This window comes from Myxocyprinus asiaticus, chromosome 4 (assembly GCF_019703515.2).
Source record: "Myxocyprinus asiaticus isolate MX2 ecotype Aquarium Trade chromosome 4, UBuf_Myxa_2, whole genome shotgun sequence".
Lineage (NCBI taxonomy): Eukaryota > Metazoa > Chordata > Actinopteri > Cypriniformes > Catostomidae > Myxocyprinus > Myxocyprinus asiaticus.
Genome location: NC_059347.1, coordinates 27,045,639 through 27,065,875, shown reverse-complemented (window position 1 = coordinate 27,065,875; position 20,237 = coordinate 27,045,639). Strand labels below are relative to the sequence as shown.

The 20,237-nt window shown below is 41.4% G+C and overlaps 1 protein-coding gene across 7 annotated transcripts in view; it reads left to right on the top strand.

The window, feature by feature from the left end:
- The window catches only part of LOC127434769 (probable global transcription activator SNF2L2), an 89,972-nt gene extending 73,698 nt beyond the window's left edge, over positions 1 to 16,274 (top strand). For 6 of the 7 annotated variants that reach the window (XM_051687735.1, XM_051687742.1, XM_051687753.1 and 3 more), the window contains 6 exons: positions 2,315 to 2,532; positions 10,012 to 10,117; positions 10,493 to 10,594; positions 13,196 to 13,319; positions 13,642 to 13,784; positions 14,943 to 16,274. In XM_051687735.1, coding sequence (XP_051543695.1) covers positions 2,315 to 2,532; positions 10,012 to 10,117; positions 10,493 to 10,594; positions 13,196 to 13,319; positions 13,642 to 13,784; positions 14,943 to 14,978 — 729 coding nt within the window. In that variant the 3' untranslated portion in view covers positions 14,979 to 16,274. Of the gene's footprint in view, positions 1 to 2,314; positions 2,533 to 10,011; positions 10,118 to 10,492; positions 10,595 to 13,195; positions 13,320 to 13,641; positions 13,785 to 14,942 lie in introns of those variants that run through there. The other variant, XR_007896086.1, reaches the window with a different exon arrangement.
- Positions 16,275 to 20,237: the final 3,963 nt, after the last annotated feature.

Genomic DNA, 20,237 nt, shown 5'->3' with positions numbered 1-20,237 from the left:
CGACTGCCTGAGAGCGGAGGAACGGCCGCCGACTGCGAGGGGAGGAGGGGCTCCTAACCGACTGCCTGGAGCAGTCAGGGCCGCTGCCAGGGGCGGAGGAGACCCCTACCAGCCGCTGAAATGCGGTGGGGTCTGTGACCGCTGACTGCGAGCGGGGAGGGGCTCCTGGAGCAGGAGAACCACTGCCAGGGGCGGGGGAGACCCCTTCCATCCACAGAAAACTCCAGGGGCCAGAGGACTGCCTCCGATCCGCCCGGGGAGGCACGGCTGTCGTCCACTGGAGGGTGGAGGAGTGGCCAAGGACCAGGCTACGGTGTATCGGAGAACCGGCGAGTAAATTATTATTTTTTTCCTCTCTCTCTCTTCTATCTCTCTCCCGCTGCCGCTCCGCGTAGGCCTTTCCCTCTCGTTTTAATTTTAAGGTGGTATCATCACCGTTACGGTGTGTATGTACCGTGTTTTGTTGTTATTTTTTCCCTCCCCTTGTACCCTCCCAGTTCCAGGAAGGCGGGGATGACCTGCCGGCAGATGGGGCCGGAAGAGCACGCCTCCTCCCAGGGAAGGGGGGTGGGGTGTACGTCATGCAGGGGGCTTCCCGGCCTTAGAGAATGAGGGAGGAATGTGGCAGGGCGGAGGGTGGGGCCGGGTCGTGATTCCACACACTGGGCCCCTAATTAGGCTGATTAAGCCTGAGAGGGATAAGGCCGACCGGAGATGCCAGTGCGACACCTGTGTGTGTGTTTGTGATTTTGGTTACGTTTATCATTAAACTATTATTTATATTATAAATCCGGTTCTCACCTCCTCCTTTCCATTTACCTTGTTACAGCATATAATCAGTTTATGGCTTTTCAAACAGGACAAGAACATATAAATTGGCTTAGTTGTTATTGTGGAATGGCAACAACAAACTAACTACAATTGCCTGGTTGTTTAAGTTGTTGGTTTAATTAGGGAATTCACCAAAATCATGCTCTTTATGTTCGGATACAGGCCTAGACCCTCATTCATACCATCTTGGTTGAATGTCAAAATAGTAACTGCATGCTAGAAAGTCTCACATTGATTCATTTTCATAAATTAGTTTTAGTTTCAAAATCAGACAACACTATGGCAGTTTGGAAAATATGTAACTTTAAGGTCCATTTGTTTGTTCATTGTTCATTTAAGGTATTTCCACTTTCTGGCTCTGTTCATTAACATTATGCTCGAAAGAGGGCTTTGGCTCAGCTGAATAACAGGTGTGTTGATTTACTGTGTGCATAAAATCAAGCCTTCTGTATTATCATAACCTATCCTTGCACTGCAATTCTAGAGCTAATGTTACAAAAGAACCTAAAACAAAGTCAGATTTCCATGTTTCCTACCCTTCAAAGAGAGCGGATTCAAAAGGCATCTCTAGGATTTAGTAGACTTACTGTGGATTTCTTACCTTTGGCAAAGTCTTGCTCAATTTGTTGTGGAATTACATGTGTTTTGGGGTATATTCTGAGATTTTAAGCCTGCTATGCAGGCCTGGGCACAAGACTAACCCAGCAGAATCCCTTGTATACTCCCGCTTTACAATGGAGGCAGGCGTTAGGCCAAACTCAACAGAACAAACACAGTGCACAACACTACATTTATTTGGAGGAGAATGACTCATTCCTTGTAAATATTCATGCAAAATGTGTGTTCAGAGAGGACCGGAAATATGAGAGGATGCTCCATATCCATCTGTGTAACAAAAGGAAGGGCAGAATGGAGACAAGATGCAAGACAGATGGATTAAATTAAGGGCAGCTCGGCACAAATGCTTATCTTAATCATGTCAGATTGTAAGTCTGATGAAACTCCAAATGGCTGCATAATTAAGGCCCATAGTCATGTTCTCTCTAGTCAATAGTTTCTTTAAATTCTGGACGTAGTGTATGCTAATGAGGCTGGCTTTTATGACTGCCCACTGGTGAAGTCCTCACATGAAATTCTCACTGTCATACATAGTGGTCTAATCAGTGAAATTTGCATTTGCAGAATTACAGCGACGGCATTTATCTGTTTGGCTTGATCACCTGGATGAAAAGGCTTTAAGGCTCAGTCACACATACATTCTCATGGCAAAATTCCACGGGTGAAGATGGCGTGGGCAGACGTTGAACGAGCGTGAAACCAGCAAAAATATAATTGTCAAACAGAAAAAATCTACAACGCAATTTTTGGGTCACAACCCACTAGTAATCAGTATCATTGCAAAGTAATGACTAGATCTTTTGATCAGTTGCTTTTAACTTTGTCACCCAACCTGACCTTAACCGCTGAGCTTGTTTTCTGGCAGGCCATAGAAGATGGCAACCTTGAGGAAATTGAGGAGGAGATACGCCTGAAGAAGCGCAAGCGTCGGAGACATGTGGACAAAGACAGAAGACGTGAGGATGTAGAGAAGGCCAAGAAAAGGAGAGGACGCCCTCCAGCAGAGAAGCTCTCCCCAAACCCACTCAAACTCACAAAACAGATGAATGTCATCATCGATACTGTGATCAATTACAGAGACGTGTAAGTGCGGTTAAATCCATTGTCATATTTTCCCTTGTCAATTTCATCCCGTGATTAAGAATGACTTATTATTACCAGCCCATTCCTTTGATAAATAATTTAACTACACTGTACTGTTGCAACTGACTCAAGTCTAAACCAGTCCTCCTTAATCACAGGATAATCAGCTGATCATTCATTACGAGTGCAGGTGATCTTATATACCTGGAATGCCAAAATGTGAGGTGGCCATGGCAGCAGCAGGAGAAAATGGAGACATTATAAAACACAATGGCAGCAGTCAGAAAAGTTTCTCTGTTGTTGTATTTGAGCATAATTTTTAATTACTGCAATTAGGGATTTCACTTTTTAGGCATTTAAATAATCGATTGTTATGTAAATTATCTTTACAAGTTAATTAATCAATAATGTTAAAATGTCAAAACACGTGTAAGACTCATTGATGTACAAAAAGCCCTTTTTAATTAATGTAATATTTTGGGAGGTCTTTTTGCCACATTTTATTGATAGACACAGTAGTAGGGAGGGACAGAAATTCAAGGGGAGGAAGAGAGGAATAAAATGATCCAGGCTAGACTCGAACCTGGGTCTCCCATAAGCACCAAAGTTAAACTTTCACAAACTACAGTCAAGCTACTCTTTAAAAGAATAGTTAGCTACACTACAAGTTACTAACAAAAAGTAGCTAACTACATTGAAGCTATTCAAAGAAGAAAATATTTAAAATATAACATTACATGATATTATTTAATTAGGGTGACTAAATAATTAGGGTGAGAAAATTAATTTAAATTTGTTCTAAATATAAACAAATAAAACTAGAAAAACTATTTTAGACCCTATTTTATCAAAATATGACATCCATATACATGAACTGATGAAAGAATAATTCCCTTAAATGATTTGTACTTCCCAGCAGTATATATATGTGGGAATATGGTTTAGGTGGTTGACGAGCGTGTTTGGTTATACCCTCGGCTCTATTGCTGCTGGTGTAATGCAATGTGACAAAAGTAGCGTTTTGTGATGCTATATGGATACTCATTGGATACTATAGCTCGTTTCTGAAAAAGTTTTTCTGGTGCACATGGCTGCATGTCTGTGTCATGGCTGTTACAGTGTGTGCTTTAGCTTCGGATGCCTGTGTGTTTTCCTGCACTGCCGTCTGCCATGATTATTAATAAACACATATGCACTAAAATTGATTGCTTGTTGATTAATCATTAATATCCGGAACTGCAATGACTTACAACTGTTCTTACTTGTGATGAGCTGGACTTAAAGGGGTAGTTCACCCAAAAAACCTCCATTCCCTGATGGAGGGAACGAGACGTTGTGTCGATATAGTGACACTAGAGGTCACTCTTGGGAGCCCCAAACACCTCTGCTTTTTGAAAAAAGGCCAATGGAAATTGGCGAGTGGTATTTGCATGCCACTCCCCCGGACATAAAAGGAGCTGGTATGCAACCACTCATTCAGGTTTTGTGCTGAGGAGCTGAGACAGGGTCCCGGCCATTTCAGCGGGTAGTTCAGCATTGTGGCAAGAGGGACACAACGTCTCGTTCCCTCCATCAGGGAACGGAGGTTATGAAAGTAACCAGGACATTCCCTATCTGTCACTCACTCAATGTTGTGTCGGTGTAGTGACACTAGGGGTCCCTATACAAAACACCACAACTAGCTGAACTGTGTTATGTGGACTGGCATTGCGAGACGGGCAGACTGCTGTGTGCCTCGTAGCCAGTGCACCAGGCCGTCACGTAACCTCCCCCAACACTCTTATGAGCGTCAAACGGTCCTTCGGGAACAAGTCGACTGCCCAAAAAATAGGGACAGGCCTCTTTTCCTCTTTTTTTTCTCCCCAAAAAGAGTGGAATTTGTTATCTGACTGGGGCCATAAATGTCTACGTCGGGGGGGGGGGGGGGTTGTCACTCCGAAGGGGAAGACACTGTGAAGACCAGTGGGGGGGGGGGGGGATGGTATTTTTTGTGGAAATACGTCACATGGTCTTACCGAGTCTTGTTGGAAGTTTGTCATGTGGAGAAGTCCCATGGTAGGTCCTACCCGAGGGGGAGGAGTTTCTACAAACATGGTGACCGGGGGCAGAGGGGCCCCTGCCCAAGGAAGATGCAGTTTACCGACAGAGAAACAATTTAGTGGAAGATATCACATGGGTTCACCTACGGGGAACCACCACATGTGGAGCACATACCTCAGTACAGGGCCTAGTTAGCACATGTACTGGGCAGGCAGCGAGTTTCTCCACAAACTGTGGAGGGGAATGGCTGTCGCAAGGAGCGTGAGGTCCGAGAACCACGTCTGGGTGGGCCAGTAGGGTGCTACTAGGACGATCTGCTCCTTGTCCTCCACAGGGTCTGTGCAAGTAGGCTCACTGGGGGACATGCGTATTTGCGTAGTCCTGGGGGCCAGCTGTGTGCCAGCGCGTCTATACCGAGGGGTGCCTCGGTCAGGGCGTACCAAAGCGGGCAGTGGGAGGATTCCTGGGAAGCAAACAGGTCTACCTGTGCTCGACCGAATCGACTCCAAATCAGCTGGACCACCTGAGGGTTGAGTCTCCACTCTCCCCTGAGCGTAACCTATCGTAACAGCGTGTCCGCTGCGGTGTTGAGGTCGCCCGGCATGTGAGTGGCTCGTAGCGACTTAGACGGCAGGCAAGTTGTGACATGCAACGAGAGCGTAGACTGCCTTGGCGGTGGATGTACGCTACTGTCGCCATGTTGTCTGTTTGGACCAACACGTGCTTGCCCTGGATCAATGGCCAGAACCTCCGCAGGGCGAGCAGTGCTGCCAACAACTCGAGGCAGTTTATGTGCCAATGCAGCCGCGGGCCAGTCCAGGAGCCGGCGGCTGTGTGCCTGTTGCATACGGCACCCCAGCCCGTCTTGGAGGCGTCCGACGTAACCACGACGCCTCTGGAGACCTGCTCTAGGGGAACTCCTGCCCGTAGAAATGCAAGGTCGGTCCAAAGGCTGAAGAGGTGGTGACAGATCGGCATGATGACCACGCGATGTGTCCCGTGGCGCCATGCCCATCTCGGGACTCGAGTCTGAAGCCAGTGCTGAAGTGGTCTCATATGCATCAACCTGAGCGGTGTGGCAACCGCTGAGGATGCCATATGCCCCAGGAGCCTCTGAAAAAGTTTCATTGGAACCACTGTCTTCTGTCAGAACGCCTTTAGACAGTTCATCACCGACTGTGCGTGCTCGTTCGTGAGGCGCACCATCATCGAGGCTGAGTCCAACTCCAAGCTGAGAAAAGAGATGCTCTGAACCGGGGAGAGCTTGCTCTTTTCCCAGTTGACCCGAAGCCCTAGACGGCTGAGGTGCCTGAGCACCAGGTCCCTGTGTGCGCACAGTAACTCGAGAGTGAGCTAGGATCAGCCAGTCGTCGAGGTAGTTGAGTATGCGGATGCCCACTTCCCTTAGCGGGGCAAGGGCTGCCTCTGCGACCTTCGTGAAGATGCGAGGGGACAAGGACAGGCCGAAGGGTAGGACCTTCTACTGGTATGCCCGGCCCTTGAAAGCAAACCGCAGTAAGGGTCTGTGTCGAGGTTAAATTGAGACATGGAAGTACGCGTCCTTCAGGTCTACCGCCGCAAACCAATCTTGATGCCAGATGCTTGCTAAAATGCATTTTTGCGTCAGCATCTTGAACGGGAGTCTGTGCAAGGTCGGTTCAGTACTCGCAGGTCCAAGATTGGCTGCAACCCACCGCCTTTCTTTGGTACAATGAAGTAGGGGCTGTAAAACCCTTTCTTCATCTCGGCTGGAGGGACAGGCTCTATCGCACCCTTCCATAGAAGGGTAGCGATCTCTGCACGCAAGGTAGCGGCGTTCTCGCCTTTCACCGAGGTGAAGCAGACGCCGCTGAACCCGGGCGGGCACCTGGTGAACTGAATTGCGTAGCCGATGGGTTGGAAAGCGCGAGCCACGCATCCAAACTCCGGGCGAGGGGGACCAAGAGGATAATCACGTCGGACGTACCGGCGAGTGGGGCCTCACGGCGGGGCGGAGCCTGAGGCGCCACGTCGAGGGGGCCATGCTTAGTCCAGGGACATCGAAGCACTTACCTGGCTCCTTATACCCACCATAAGATTGGCCGGGGAGGGGGGAGGAGGATATCATCCCCGCAGTCCATCTGAACCAACCCGGTGTGGGCATGTTTGTGCATGTTTTGCTGTTCTACCGAAGCGCCCAGGGGCGTTCTCTGCAGTCCACAGGTGTAGAGGGGGAGAAGCTGCTGAAATGCACCATAAATCCCGCAGACGAGGTGAATGAACTCAGTGAATTCAGCTCAATGAATAGAACCGATCGGCTCGAAGAGAAAATCTGAATGAGTGGTTGCATACCAGCTCCATTTATACCCGTATGTCCAGGGGAGTGGCATGTAAATTCCACTCGCCAATTTCCATTGGCCTTTTTTCAAAAAGCAGAGGTGTTTGGGGCTCCCAAGAGTGACCCCTAGTGTCACTGCATCGACACAACATCGAGTGAGTGACAGATAGGGAATTAAAATTCTCTCATCATTTACTCCCCCTCATGCCACCCCAGATGTGTATGACTTTATTTCTACAGCAGAATACAAAGATTTTTAGAAGAATATCTCAGCTCTGTAGGTCCATACAATGCAACTGGATGGTGATCAGCGCTTTAAAGCTCCAAAAAGCACAGACAATTGTAGTAAAAGTAATCCTTGCGACTCCAGTGGTTAAATTATTGTCTTCTAAAGCGATACGATCGCTTTGGGTGAGAAACAGATAAATATTTAAGTCCTTTTCACTATAATTGTTTACTTCCGTTCACTCTCCAATGCTCATTCATGAGGGGAATCAGTTCACGCTGCCTCTCGTGTGATGTAAGCGTGCTGCATGTTCATATGAAAGCAAAACCAATGAAGCTTGTTAAAAGCGTTCTGTTGTAAAAAAAACAACAACAAAAAAATCAAGCTGCACTTACGGTTGTATCGCGCACTCATCAGTTCTCGCATGAACATGCCAGCGTGCTTACATCACGCGAGAGGCTGCATGAATTGCATCCCCTCATGGACGCGCATTGGAGAGTGACCGGAAGTAAACAATTACAGTGAAAAGGACTTAAATATTAAACTGTTTCTCACCCAAATCTATCATATCGCTTAATACATTAATTTAACCACTGGAGATGGATTACTTTTTCTACGACTGTCTGTGCTTTTTGGAGCTTTAAAGTGCTGATCACCATCCACTTGCATTGTATGGACCTACAGAGCTGAGATATTCTTCTAAAAATCTTTGTTTGTGTTCAGCAGATGAAAGAAAGTCATACACATCTGGGATGGCATGAGGGTGAGTAAATTTTTGGGTGAACTCTCCCTTTAACCCAGTCTCATATTGCTGGCATGGCAACGTGCTAGGGTGTTAGAATGTAATGGTATGCTGACTGTCATGCTCCCCTGAGAATTTCAAACCAGTTTCAGAGAGACACTCAAACTCTAGTGCAACAGAGAAAGTTTCGTCACATTTGCCATGGTGTGATTTCAGCAGAATATAGGGCTTGGGACTGCATGAACGCCACTTATCAGGAAAAAACACAAAGCCTGACTTTAAATGTGTCGCTCAATTAAGATGCAATCCCACAAATTGAAGGGTAGGATTGATCATACACTCAATGTCTCTCTTGGTGGTCACCATGGCAACATACAAGTTAACAGCATAGGCCTACATCAATTGCTGAATAACAATTTTGGTGTCTAGATATGGCAGTAATTTTACATGATACACTAATCTCTGTAATCTGTATTTAAACCAAGACATCTAGACATGTCAGTTAAGTAGTATTAAGTGTCACGCAAACAGACATCCTTCTCTTTGAATCTTGATAAGTTACATAATCTAAATACTGAACAAAGCTGCAAGTCCCCTTAGTACATTCTGCAGAATTCCTTACAATGATTGTGCTACTTATTGAGTGGCATTTCTAATAATTGCTAATCATAATGATGGCATAGTTGGCAAGGTGAGTCATATGACTATTTCAGAAATGTTAAACTATAGTGAAATAATAAAATATGTATTAATGTCTTTCCCTTATATAACAAAATATCATACCATGTTGCTTTTTTTTTTTTTTTTAAAGAAATAAAGCACAAGCACACTTTTCAAGCAAATGAAGGTTGGAAATAATAAACATTTTATAAGGTAGTTTAGAGAAAAGCTTTAGCATAATTTGTTTGTAGATGCCACTTAGTTTGATGTTTTGTTATCTAATGAAATTAAATTCATTACATGCTAAAAGTTATAAGTTTGCAATGAGCAGAGTCTAGCCTTCAGCTTTGTTGAAAGCTGTTTAGTATTGTAGTGGAGTCTGAGCCCTGAGACTAATGCTAAGCATGCATCTGCAGCAAAAAAAAAAAAATTGGAGTGTGTATGAAGATCAACACACCGTAATTGCACCAGTATGAGTGCTGATTTAATCATGGATTGGGTAATGAATCATTTGTGCTGTATCATGAATATTTAGAGCAAATGTTACAGACAGATATAGGCTGAAGACAGGATCCCATGAGGTACAAAAAAATTTATAATAATAATTCCAGCCCATATGACTTACACTAACCAGCCACAACATTAAAATCACCTGCCTAATATTGTGTAGGTCCCCCTCGTGCCGCCAAAACAGCACCAACCCTCATCTCAGAATAGCATTCTGAGATGATATTCTTCTCACCAGAAGTGTACAGAGCGGTTATCTGAGTTACTGTAGACTTTGTCAGTTTGAACCAGTTTGGCTATTCTCTGTTTTTTTCAGAATCTCCTGGTCACTCTTCATATAATTCAAGTGCGTGAAGACTGGGAATGTCAAGCTCTAAAATGACAAAAAAGCACCATAAATGTATCCTAAAAGGATTATAAAAACGAAGCCATATGATAGTGATTGTGTAAGGAACAGACTGTTCGACTCAGCAGTTAACAGCTTTCTGGAGGGGAAGATTATCGGTGAATAACAGCTTAAATTTCAGTCTGTTACTCACACAGTTTTCTTCGTAGGGCTTCAGAAGACTTGGAATATAGTGCATGAGTTGTATAGACTACTTTTATGATATTTTGTCATTGGGGAGCTTGACAGTCCCAGTCTCCATTTACATCCATTATATGAAAAAGAGTGGCCAGGATATTCATCAAAAATGCACCTTTTGTGTCCTACAGAAAAGAGAAATCATACAGATTTGAAAGACATGAGGGTATGTAAATGATGACAGAATTTAAATTTTTTTTGTTCAACTATTCCTTTAATGAAAAGAACTTGAGGGTGGTTGTTTTTTCTGTAATGGTCTGTAAAGCTCCATTATGAGGCTAATGTGAACATTTTGCACAATATTCTACTTAAGTTGGAATCCGCCCAGGCACATCACTTAGTAAAGTATCTCTCACTGGGCAGATGAACCCAGGATAAGTTTCAATCTCTGTCTCCAATCACAGATCAGGCCGTCAGCTCAGTGAGGTCTTTGTGCAGCTGCCCTCCAGGAAAGAGCTCCCTGAATACTATGAGCTGATAAAGAAGCCAGTGGACTTCAAGAAGATTAAGGTAAATGCACAGTGAGCTACAGTAACTCTTATTTCAGTGTGGCCCCACATCTAAACATCTCATTTTACATCTTCCTCTTTGACGTACTATCTTACGATCAGGAGTGGCAAACTCATTACTCCAGCTGAGCGATAACAGGATTACCCTGCCGTAGAAAATTGCTTTTTGATGCACGATCCAAGATGAGATAAAGTGATGTTTTTGCCCTTGTAATATACCGTCTTACTCACCTTATGCACATTTCGTGTTAATTTGAAGACGTTGAAGGCTCTTATTTTCTGTTGCAATTCTAATTGCCAATTTCCTCAATCGCTAAACTTGCACCCTACAGGTGAAGGATGTTTTTGTGTTAGAAGTGTTTGCTTGTTTTTGCAGGAGCGTGTGCGTAGCCACAAGTACAGAAGTGTGAGCGATCTGGAGAAAGACGTCATGCTTCTTTGTCACAATGCTCAGACTTACAATCTGGAGGGCTCTCAGGTGAGTAAATAAATTGATTGAACTACCTACATCATTGTCTTTGAGCGGTAACAACCTCCTTGAAACACTACACACCATTTTGCAGTGATTAGCCTATTTGTTGTAAACAATGGAAGAGTGTCTGACAAGTTTTCAGATATCTTGAGAGCAATTCTTCAATATGAATAAGTAATGTTAGCTCAAGTGTTATAAATAATAAATGTGAAAGTTTCTTTGGATCATCTTACATGGATCATATTTTTTATTAAGCTTCGGCTTTATGCTGATCTGTCTACACTTCATATCAGTTATATTTAGTTCTGAAGATCCCTTGACATTTAATTTTTATGGTGGATTTGTGCATTTTAGTAGTTTGCAAAGTAGTATGGAAAGTAGTTTCTTTGAAAGAGAGACTGGGATTACTGAACAGGTGTCAGAAACCAACATTTTATCTGTTCAGAAATGAGCACAATCTGGAGACAGACTCCAGACTCCACACAAAAATATATATAAAAAAATAATATATAAAAAGTATTTTTCCATTCATAGAAACTTTAAACAGTTCTCAGCATCAGCTTCCACTCTTTCATTGGAAAGGAGTGCTGCATTTGTTTTTTTTTTTTGTTTTTTTTACCTTTCCAGTTTTTCCAAAAGTTTATATACAGTATACATTCATATGCAGTTTGCTGTAACCTGGCATTTTAAATGATTTGTTTCTGTTTTGTGTTGGGCCTCATGTATTCAAATAGTAGACAAGGCAGGCCTAACACAGTCATAAAAACATAACTCAAGCCCCCACCTTCTAAGTCGTAAATCTTACTGATAAAAATTGTGCCAAAATCAAACAATGGGAGTCCTTTGAAGCCTTGCTCACTAAAGGATCGAACTCTCAACTCCTATTGGATGAGGCACACAACAGAATGTCCCTCAAACATGACATCATCAGGAGTTGAAATACCTCTGAAAGTTTTTCGAGATTTACTTCCAGCGACTTTGTAGCTCTTTGCTGCTCTCAGGTGCAACCTCGTGGCACAAGGAAGTAACGTCCGACTTGAAACTGTGGCCATACAATCTCCATCTCGCTGGACGATTACTCTGTGTTCAACCGAACACTCTAACAGATCCGAAGGAGACCGCCGAGCAATCTGCATCTTCATCCGTTTGCCTACAGAAGTGAAGAGATTAAAGATTTCTCTTCCATCTTCAATCAAGTCGACATTTCTGAGTTTTCCGCCAGCCCGCCGAGAATCAACAGTCGTACCGCCCGCTGACAGAGCGAGGAAACGGCTTCCCGTCATCACCCAAGCCTCAAGGAACCGGGTCAGAGTTAAAGGACGGAGGAAAACACATTATACCTGTGTCCTCATGCGATTCAAGTAAGAGGTTTACGTCTGGGCAGAGATAGAATATTATAGTGTGTTATTCTTGTGTTTCAAGGTTTTTGCTTGTACAGTTTACGGACCGCCATGTCCGCTCATTATTAATACTCAGGGTATTAATTATCACGATTTTGTTTTGCTGTATTGTGGTCCAACCAAATTGGATTGTTGTGCAGTTTCGCCATCGCAGGTGAGACAGCAACTGAGTTCATCCATTAAAGAGTCAAATAAAGCGGGACTTTTACGAGCCGTCCACCGCGTCTCTGAGTGATAAACTGACAGCTGTTTTCTCTCCCACTATCGCGAAATCGGCTTTAGAGCTGTCACTTCTCTCTCTCTCTCTCTCTCTCCCTCATATTAACCACACACCCACACCCACACACACACACACACACACCTTATGTGATAGAATTATTTTTATTTCCATATCTAATCATATCACATGTTTAGTTTGTAGTTGTAAGTCGGAAGTTTATTGACTGCATTGTATTAATTATTAATTGATATTACTGCATAAATAAACTTTGTTATATTACAAAGAGAAGTGTTTTGGTTTGTTTTGCATACGCCTGTGTCATGCTGATGGGATGTCAGTGCTCGGATTCAAACCTTCATTCATTGTTTTTTTCCGGAAAATCGATATTCTTCGGATGTCGATTTTCCTAAGAAAACAATCTAATGTTGAGACTGTTTTAATATTTGGTTATTAGTCCCTGATTCCAGGGTGGTGCCCCGTCAATGTTAATCCTTATTAATATTCTATTGATTTTTGATAATTGATAATTATCTTTGATGATTGAATTTGAATGATCAATAAGCTAGTGTTAATTTTAATTAATGTTTCATCGATGTTAACAATTAACAATTATCTTTGATAATTTTTGATTTAAAGGATTTAAAAAAGCTAACATTGATTCTCATCAATGTTCTATTGATTTTAATAATTAATAATTATCTTTGATAATTATTAATTATTGCTAATAACCAAACTTGCTCCTAAACGTAGCACACTACATTTACTGGAGCCCCATATGAGGTTTTAATGAGTTAGATTTAATTGATTAATTTAAATATTAATTAATAACTACAGAAATAATTATTAATTATTTCTGATAGTAACACTGATCTAAACAACCAGTAAAGCCCTACATTTGTATGTTCAGGTTGCAGATGATACAAGTAATGGGGAATCACATGAGGAAATGTTTAATTTTCATTAACCCTTTTTTTTTGTTTTTTGTAGATCTATGAGGACTCCATTGTTCTCCAGTCAGTATTCAAGAGTGCCAGACAAAAGATTGCTAAGGAAGAAAGCGAAGATGACAGCGACGAGGATGACGATGACGAGGAAGAATCAGAGGCAGAGTGTAAGATTGTTAACATTTCTAATTAACAAACAACCAGATTTCTGATACTGAAGGTAAGCTTTAATGTTCAGTTTGCAATAAATAAAGCTTTGTCACAGTTAATGACAAAGTATAGTGCTAAGATAAAGATAAAGGTGGAGTTTGAAACAGTATGGGTGGAGTTTGTTTTCAAAAATGACTTTATTCAGACTTTAACAGTTTCTTCCAAGTATTTTCTTGTAAAAATTTCTAAAAGCTAATTTGTATCTATATCTCTTCTTTGTTGTAGAGTTGTGTGATTTTTATTTGAATTCTCTTTTATTATGGTTATGAATTTTTTCAGTCCAAGCTAAGTCAGTGAGGGTGAAAATTAGGCTGAGCAAACGGGAGGAGAGACGTCAGGACAAAGGCAAGAAGAGACGGAGCCGTGGAAAGGCTAAGCCCATGGTCAGCGATGATGACAGCGAGGAAGACCAGGAGGAGAACGTAGGTCCACCTCAACAGAACACTTCACTCATCAATTAGGCCTATCATACTTATTTTTTCAGACAGCTGACATTTACCCTAATTGCATGTCTTATAATCAAAAACCTCTGGTGCATCAATTGACATTTTGATAGAATATGCTTGAGAGGATATTATTTCCTAAAAACAAACAGGCTTTGATTGAGCACTTGTGGGACGATTAACCGCAAAGAGGTGATGTTACTCAAAATGCAGCCCACAGCCAGCCACTATCAACTTATAAACAAAGAGAATTATAGATGCTTAGCCACATGTCCTTATCTTTCATCATCCAAAAGCCATTTGAGGTGTTGTTACACAGTTCCCAGAGGAAATCATTCATCTGAAAAAGATATGTTTTTGTGCCCTTATTTGCTCTTGAACTCTCGCTGATTCCTCACTCTTTATCCCATCTGCTGCAGTTCAAGAGGAAATTGTAAGTCAGTCTCTTGCTTTTGAAACCTCCTTTCCAACAAAGTCTCATGACAAAATCGTCAGGATTCGTACGACTTTTCTAAATTTGGCTAATTCGTATGATATCGTGCGACTGCACTCGTTTGAATTCCTACGACTTTCACTACAGCCAATGACATCGCTGGACATTGTTTCCATCTAATACGTGACAATTACTTGCTTCTGTCACACACAACATCTTCCTATCATGTTTACACACTCTACTGATTGGTTAAGTTTAGATAAGGGGTTTGGGTTAGGGCATAATATGAATAAGTATGTTCTTAACGCCTCGTGCGTGGAACTCTCGCTTACTTCTGTATTAGACATCCGGGAATTTGCATGTGATTAAGTCGTACAAGTTTTTTGCGAACAACATCTTGCATGACCACATGAAATAGCCAACTCGTAAATTATGTACGAATTTTCATGAGATTGGGTTGTCCTTTCGTATGCACTGTCTTTCTTTGTGTCATCGCTAAATATTTGAACATCAGTAAATTGCAGGGGCTGCTCTTACAAAGCATATATCAGGGCCGTGTGGCCAAAGCCCATGTGGGAGAGTCAGTGTTAGATTTTCTCAATATCCAGAAATAAGCTGCATCAGCAATCAGTCAGAGAGCCCTCTGCCATGGGGCGCGCTACGATGTGCATATGAGTGGGATGTCATCGCATGTTTGTTTGCAGGAGCAGTCAGAGGGGAGCCACAGTGACGATGAGTGAGGAGTCAAGCTGATGTTCAGCATTCCTTTCACATGTTTATATCCTTTACCTTTCCGCTGTCATCCAACTGAATTATTCTGTACTTCACCTAAGGCTTGTTATAAGAGTGATTGTTTTTGTGTCTTTTATTTTATTGTATGGATACACATTTTGTCTTGTTTTGCTGTCACACATTTTTGAATGCAGTCAACTAAGAACGAATCTACAGTGAGAAAACATATTTTTTGAAAACCAGTGGCTGAATTTTGCACCTTTAGAATATTACTTAGTCATTCTGAAATTTCATTACACACAGTTATGAATTTTAGGAATGACTTCTGTGTGCTTGTACTGTATATAATTAACATTTATGAAATGTTTTAAAAAAGCAAGCAAAATATGTTTGATTAAAACCAACCAAAGAACTTAATTTATAAGCTTTTAAAGCCTTTATTTTAAACTGAACATTGCAGAGACTTAAGGTTAAACCAGGCGTTTATGATTTATTTGCAAAGCATATCTTCAAGACTTCAAGTGTTACTTAAAGTGAAGTCCTCATTACATGAGCATTTTGTATCGGCTTTAATAAACCACATACTTTATTGATGTCTGTATTGTATTGCATGCTGCACAAAAGACAGAAGGGATTACGAATGTGTTTGAGAACAGACTGCTGATCAGCCCTATACTGTTTCAGTGATACGTGAAAGGATTTAGCAAGCATTGTACGATATCTGCAGACATGACAAACTCTTCGCAATCTGACCTCCCACTGGTTACAAGGACAAATGCAGACTGAATTGTTGCAATGTTATTTACCTCGCTTCTCAAAATTGTTGTGCTTCATATTTACAACTGAGATGAGTGTTACTCACGTGGATTCTGCAACCAATATTTTACAGCAAATTGTATGTCGGACTATAAACCAGCTCTAAATTGCTGTCGTTGCCTAAATTGATATTTTTCTATTTTCTTTTTTTATAAAGAAATGGTGTTATTAAGGAGTGAGATTTTTTTTTATCATTCTTTGCCCTTCTTATGTATTGATAGAAATACATATTTTATTTTGTTTTATTTTATCATTGAGTGATATTGCTTTAGCATTTACTCATCAATACACTTGCTTCATTGACAGTGAGAACTCTTTTTGGTCTATTCTCCTGTGTGTCATTGGTCATTTCTAGCATCTCTTTATGTGCATTGTGCTTGAAAACTATTCTAAAGTGTCATAATCTTTGCTCTTCTTGCACACTTGTCTTTGTGGTTGTAACTCATAGCCCAAAATAAATAAATATCACCAGTGGTGAACCTTCTCTTGCCAGTATTTGATTCTTTTTGGTAGAATGTCATGCAAGATTGCTGATTGTCTTAATTAAATAATTGTGATTATGTACTGCGCATCTCTGCTGATTAATAGAATTATACATTCTAACGCTCAGTAGTTTTTGGATTAATTTTCACTTTGCAGATGTTGTTTACCCTGAAGCCAGTTAACTACAGTAATTGCTGCAACCATTTCCCTGCTGCTAACAACTCTTAAGTGCCTTATTCAAGGGCACAATGGTAATAAGAGAGGACTTGGTAACACTTCTTAGATTGCTGACACAAAGTAACAAATCTGCAACCTCTAGATAATTTTGCGGCTACCATATAAAGGCAAAATGCAGTGACTACACTGAAACTGGCTTGAAAGTTTTGGATTGTCCACTCAAATGTGTTGCTGCAATTTTTACACTTAGTTTTCTTTGAATCTTAGCATAGTTGAGACAAGTCTGACAGATAATATACAGTAGTTTAAAGGGATAGTTCACCCAAAAATGAAAATCCTGTCATCATGTACCCATCCTCATGTTGCTCCAGACCCTTTCCCCAGTCACTTTCATTGTGGAAAAAAAAGGTGAGAGTGAGTAAATGATGACAGGATTTTCATTTTTGTTTGAACTATACCTTTAAGAGGTAAAAGACATTTCTTTGCTAATTTTTTACTAGATATGTAGTTACTGTGTTTTGCCTTTGAACACCAGTTATAATGAGACTGTACCTCTGTAGTTTAACATATTTTATGTGTGATTTACAGTGTTTTACTGACTTCAAGAACAAGCATTTGGCAAGCTGTTTAGATAGCCGTAAGTGATAAATTGGACAGTAATCCGTGTCTCTGTGTCAGAGATGACAGCTGAAAATAGGCTGGTGCCTGTTCAATCCCTGCTATTCCTCTTTTGTGAGCCCTTTCCCGCTCATCAGAGTGCACGATGTGGTGAAAACCAAGGCTTTTTCTCAAAGAAACTCTCAGACATGTAGAGAAATTAGTCATATCTGACTAAATGAAAAGGCCAGGTGCTCCCTATTATTAGAAGTCCTGCTTCTAATCACATCTTGTGTCATTTTTAGTTTAGCCAGGTCTCAGCAGGGCCTGTGAATACCCAAAATGCCTCACTTAAAAGGACTTGGAGAGAATGCATTGATCCCACTGGGATTCCAGAGTTTGTGATCGGTTAACTGCATGACTGAGGAAGCCTCTTCATTGCATACCATCTTCATACCAACAGAACATCTAATATGAATAGAACCTTATGGCATAGGCCCCAGGCAATTTATATCAGCACCACCATAATCTGTCCACTGAAACAGCATTTATATAACTTGACCGAAGCATTTCTACAACTGAGGAGCAAGATCAAAGCTGAAATTATGGTCAGCAGAATTTCCATCATACTGTACGTTCATGAAGAGCTGCAGTTGTATTGTATCATCTTATTGGCCATTTTACCAGAGGCAACTACAGCCTGAGATTAGAAAGTGCTTTTCTAGGGGAATCTATAGTGTAATTTATTTTATAATAGAGTCTTATCTGGGTCTGGTATATCTAATTGGTCCAGAAAACTGCCTCTAAGATAGCAAATATAATTTAAAAGCACAACATCTAAAAAATAAGTATGGAACTGAAGAAAATTCCATATATTCAGGGGCAAAATCAGTCATAGGAACTTGGGAAGTTAAACAGCACTTAAGGGCCTGTCTAAATCTACTGCCTTTTTACTCTCCCCTCTGTTTGAAACCAGCCGAAAGACATGCTTTAGTCAAATAGGATCTTTTTGAGATGCCAGTACATCCATACCAACAAAGAGGATGAGACGCTTCACGCGAGTAGGACAGATGATGGCTGAACCATCACATTCACTTTCACTTGCTGCCGTACAAAAACCAGCAGAAAACCTTGAAGCGCTTCAATTGGTATTTTATGGGCTCATGAGGATTATATATTAATTTTAGAGCTGCCTGTCCAGTCACACTGAGTCTAAATCAAGGATGTCTATAATACCTGGAGAAAACTATCCATTAGCATTCCTATTCATCTCAGTGGCAGCTGCTCAGCTTGCTCAAGACCCAGCAGAAGTATGCTAGAAGTATGCTAATTATATAATCTTTGCTTGTAGGCACTCAGTTCTGGACCAATTTATTTTCTAGCCAGTATCTTGAACCATAAATGCCATGTGACCAATTACTGTTTTAAACAACTGTGACATTCTGACAACGCTGATTGGATGATGGCACCTCAAGAACACTCACGGTTCCTAGCCGTTCACTAGTCTATTTTACGCTTTTAAGAGTGCTCTAACAATAAGGCACTAATAAAACTCCTTCTTTACTGTAATGAAATACTGTAATGTTGCAACTTATTTTGTCTCATTACATTTTAAATAGCCATCAATGGAGATGTTCAGAAAATGTCGGGCTTCCTGGATCATTGATATATTTTTTGACATACAGCTGAATCCATCATACAAGCTAGAACCACCACTGGCTATATATACTGATATATATATATATATATATATATATATATATATATATATATATATATATATATATACAGGTGCATCTCAATAAATTAGAATGTCGTGGAAAAGTTCATTTATTTCAGTAATTCAACTCAAATTGTGAAACTCGTGTATTAAATAAATTCAATGCACACAGACTGAAGTAGTTTAAGTCTTTGGTTCTTTTAATTGTGATGATTTTGGCTCACATTTAACAAAAACCCAACAATTCACTATCTCAAAAAATTAGAATATGGTGACATGCCAATCAGCTAATCAACTCAAAACACCTGCAAAGGTTTCCTGAGCCTTCAAAATGGTCTCTCAGTTTGGTTCACTAGGCTACACAATCATGGGGAAGACTGCTGATCTGACAGTTGTCCAGAAGACAATCACTGACACCCTTCACAAGGAGGGTAAGCCACAAACATTCATTGCCAAAGAAGCTGGCTGTTCACAGAGTGCTGTATGCAAGCATGTTAACAGAAAGTTGAGTGGAAGGAAAAAATGTGGAAGAAAAAGATGCACAACCAACTGAGAGAACCGCAGCCTTATGATTGTCAAGCAAAATCGATTCAAGAATTTGGGTGAACTTCACAAGGAATGGACTGAGGCTGGGGTCAAGGCATCAAGAGCCACCACACACAGACACTACAGTTGTCGTATTCCTCTTGTTAAGCCACTCCTGAAACACAGACAATGTCAGAGGCGTCTTACCTGGGCTAAGGAGAAGAACTGGACTGTTGCCCAGTGTTCCAAAGTCCTCTTTTCAGATGAGAGCAAGTTTTGAATTTCATTTGGAAACCAAGGTCCTAGAGTCTGGAGGAAGGGTGGAGAAGCTCATAGCCCAAGTTGCTTGAAGTCCAGTGTGAAGTTTCCACAGTCTGTGATGATTTGAGGTGCAATGTCATCTGCTGGTGTTGGTCCATTGTGTTTTTTGAAAACCAAAGTCACTGCACCCGTTTACCAAGAAATTTTGGAGCACTTCAGGCTTCCTTCTGCTGACCAGCTTTTTAAAGATGCTGATTTCATTTTCCAGCAGGATTTGGCACCTGCCCACACTGCCAAAAGCACCAAAAGTTGGTTAAATGACCATGGTGTTGGTGTGCTTGACTGGCCAGCAAACTCACCAGACCTGAACCCCATAGAGAATCTATGGGGTATTGTCAAGAGGAAAATGAGAAACAAGAGACCAAAAAATGCAGATGAGCTGAAGGCCACTGTCAAAGAAACCTGGGCTTCCATACCACCTCAGCAGTGCCACAAACTGATCACCTCCATGCCACGCCAAATTGAGGCAGTAATTAAAGCAAAAGGAGCCCCTATCAAGTACTGAGTACATATATAGTAAATGAACATACTTTCCAGACGGCCAACAATTCACTAAAAATGTTTTTTTATTGATCTTATGATGTATTCTAATTTTTTGAGATAGTGAATTGGTGGGTTTTTGTTAAAT